The sequence below is a fragment of the Eurypyga helias genome, unplaced genomic scaffold, assembly GCF_000690775.1.
Source record: "Eurypyga helias isolate BGI_N326 unplaced genomic scaffold, ASM69077v1 scaffold2165, whole genome shotgun sequence".
In the NCBI taxonomy this organism is placed as follows: domain Eukaryota; kingdom Metazoa; phylum Chordata; class Aves; order Eurypygiformes; family Eurypygidae; genus Eurypyga; species Eurypyga helias.
Genome location: NW_010249379.1, coordinates 23,066 through 26,050, shown reverse-complemented (window position 1 = coordinate 26,050; position 2,985 = coordinate 23,066). Strand labels below are relative to the sequence as shown.

Here is a 2,985-nt window from a genome sequence, read left to right as displayed (position 1 = left end):
ACTGAGGCTAGTGAGTGCTGTGTTTTTCAGGGTGGTAGGGATTGATGGCTTCAGCCACTTGGTGTCACCCTCTCCTAGAGCACCCCAATATCTGGGGCAAAGAAGGAGCATTTAGGGGGCTGGATGCTTTGGAGCCTGTTGCAAATCTAGGCTGTAGGTTGCTGCTAGGGTGTTATCCCAGGCAGGGATGCCCATGGGTGCCTGGACTTTTGGGACAGCTATTGTGGGGCACCAGTTGGCATGAAAAGTGGGACTATGCAGCTTTTTTTTTGCCAAGTAATGCCTTGTTTTGAGGGAGCTGGAGCCTGGCACAGAGGTGAGAGGCCAGCACATAGCCTCGGCTCAATTTGCAGCAGTTTTGCCCGGAAACGTGTTCAGGGACTACATTTCCCATAAGGCTGCGCTGCCCCGGCACGTGGGGAGAGCCACAACCTTGGGCTGCTTGGGCACAGTGGTGGCTGCTCATGGCAATGCCTTGGGCAGCACCAGCATGAGCCGGTGGGTAGCAGGATGCTTGGGATGGTGACCTGGGCATCCATCAGCCTCGCTGTCTCTCTGGGCGGTTGGTGGCATGTACCAGCGTCTCGCTGCTTCCTCACTACTTGGCCGTAGGGTCCGTCACCCCTGGCTCACCCCCGTCTGCCTCCGGCCAGGTTTGGGGGGCTGCAGCAGGTGAGTGCAGGCGATGCTCTGCTGAGGAGGGGAATCGCGTGGGTCTGGGAGGAGAGACAGCCCTTGCAGCACGCTGCGAATCGTGCTCGTGGCCGCCTGAGATGGCGTTCAGCCAAGTTTTCTGTAGCTCGTTGATTTTTTTTTTCTTTAATGCCTTTTTTGTTTGTTTTTCCTATGTTTTCTGGGCACAATGCACCTCTTGATGCGATTGATTTATTCCACCCCGCTTCCCACAGGGGAGGAGAAATGCCGGAAATACTTCCGGGGCACCAATGACTGAGAAACACTGAGGGTTTTTCTTCTCCAGGGTGAAATCTTGCTGTGTTTTCCCAGCAATCCTCGGGTTGGTTTTTTTCTTTGGAGATGCTGGGGTTAAGGGAGCAATGCCAGCCTGGTGCTGCAGCATGCAGACCCCCTGCCTGTCCCATTCACTGCTGTCCTGACCTGGGTTATCTGTCTTTTTAATGCTGTTTTCCTAATTTTTCAGGGTGGGTGTTCTAGTTTATTTTTTTTTTTAATTTTTATTTTAAATGTTTTAAAACTCTTCACAGCTAAGTCTTGAAGTGACTTTAAAATCATGTTTGATTTGAAGTGTGTGTGGAGGGAGGTGCATTCAGATCTTGTTTATGTTAAGTTCCTAATTATAAGTAGTAATGAATGTTGTGTTGCCAGTCTCTGGCTTATTCACGTGAACATCTGAATCTCTTTTTTTGGTGTTTTGTGGTTTTTTTTTTTTTTTTTTTTGGTGATCTTTAAAAAAAGATGTAATGAGAGCTGGGGAAAGGAAGGAGGGTACATCTTGGTGGTTCCAGCCCTATCTGTGCAAACTGAGCAGCCTTTGGGGCTCGGCAGTGGGGGTCTCTGCCTGTCCCCATGAGTTTGGTTGACTGATCCATCCCTTAGCTCTCACCCTGCATCCCTCCATGTCCTTGCACCAAGCATGTCCCCCTTCCTCGAGGCACTTTTCCCTGAGTTGCATTGCAGGCTTTGTTGGAAAGCATGGGGAAACTGAGGCAGCAGCAGAGACGACAGGATTTCACCCAGGTTTTGTGACAACCCTTGCTGCTTAGAGCGTCTTCTTGGTGTGACCTTGCAACAGGGTCCCAGACCCCAGGGTGGGGATGCTGTCATGGGTCCTTTCACATCTGTCCCAGGTGGGAAGAGGAGAAGAAAGAAGATGGAGTGAAGTGGACACAGCTGGAGCATCGAGGACCCTACTTTGCCCCCCTCTATGAGCCGCTGCCTGATGATGTGCAGTTTTATTACGATGGTACGTCTGCCTTGTGATGGGTCCTGGGGTGTGTGGAATTGTTCTCTGCCTGGTCAAAGAGCCAGTATCTTCTCTTGTCTGGTGGGGGGGGGGGGAAGTATTGCAGACCACAAATTATTAAAGGGCCTCAATATCCCATAGGATAAAGCCTGAACTGTGGGTTAAAGCAGGAGGGTTTTGCACATGGTAGGAGTTACGGAGGTACTGGGGAGCTGATGATGCCTGATGGCTGTAGGATGCTTCATGCACAGCACCCTGGGATAGGGTGAGGGTTCCAGTGCAACTGCCTGCAGCTATTTTTAGGATGCTGTAATGCAACCATGTGTGGATCTGGGACTTGTACCTCTTTTCAGTCTCTCCTGGTTGCAGGACATGCAGTGGTGGAACTGGAACCCTAAGTGTCTTGAGAGGAAGCAATGCATCTTGATGCTGTTGCTTGAAATCTTTGTGTACAGAAAACAAGTATGTGTTTTTGCTCATTAAGATGCCTTTTGGGTTTGAGCTTTATGTCAGCTCATGCATGGCTTTTCTGCAAGTCAGAAAGGTGTCTAAATGTCTCTTTTTTCTGCTTCTGAGAGCTGCAGTTTGTCAGTTCCAGGGACTGACACATCACTTGTCCTCCAAGACATGGCAGGGTGTGACTGAGCTGCTCTGAGCTCCTGGTTATGGCTACTGATGTCCCCAGGGCCACCACACACTCTTACAGCAACTCAGTGCATCAGTGAAGGGGCTCAGAGATCCAGGTCTCTGCTGTCCTCGTTTTCTCACCATGCTGGGCTGCCTTATACTCCCTGCTCTTGGTTCCATCCCTGAGCTGTTTTCTGACAGATCAAGGGAAAGGAGACAAGAAGGACTCTGGGACTTGATTCAGGGATGCTGGAGGGGACTGAAGTCCCATGGGGTCTTGGTTCTCCTCAGCCCCATCACTGGGGCTTCCGATTCCTTGTGGTGCTTTTACAGGAGGGGAAAAAAAAAAAGACAGACTAATTTGGGAAAATGAGCTGTGTCGCAAGGCTGTCACCAGAGGGCACTGCTGGGACATC

The 2,985-nt window shown here is 50.6% G+C and overlaps 1 protein-coding gene across 1 annotated transcript in view; it reads left to right on the top strand.

The window, feature by feature from the left end:
* The first annotated feature begins 571 nt into the window (after positions 1–571).
* TOP1MT (topoisomerase (DNA) I, mitochondrial) overlaps positions 572–2,985 on the top strand; it is a 14,445-nt gene continuing 12,031 nt past the window's right edge. Inside the window, exons 1-2 of the mRNA XM_010151328.1 lie at positions 572–672; positions 1,827–1,942. Coding sequence (XP_010149630.1) covers positions 572–672; positions 1,827–1,942 — 217 coding nt within the window. The remainder of the gene's footprint in view (positions 673–1,826; positions 1,943–2,985) is intronic.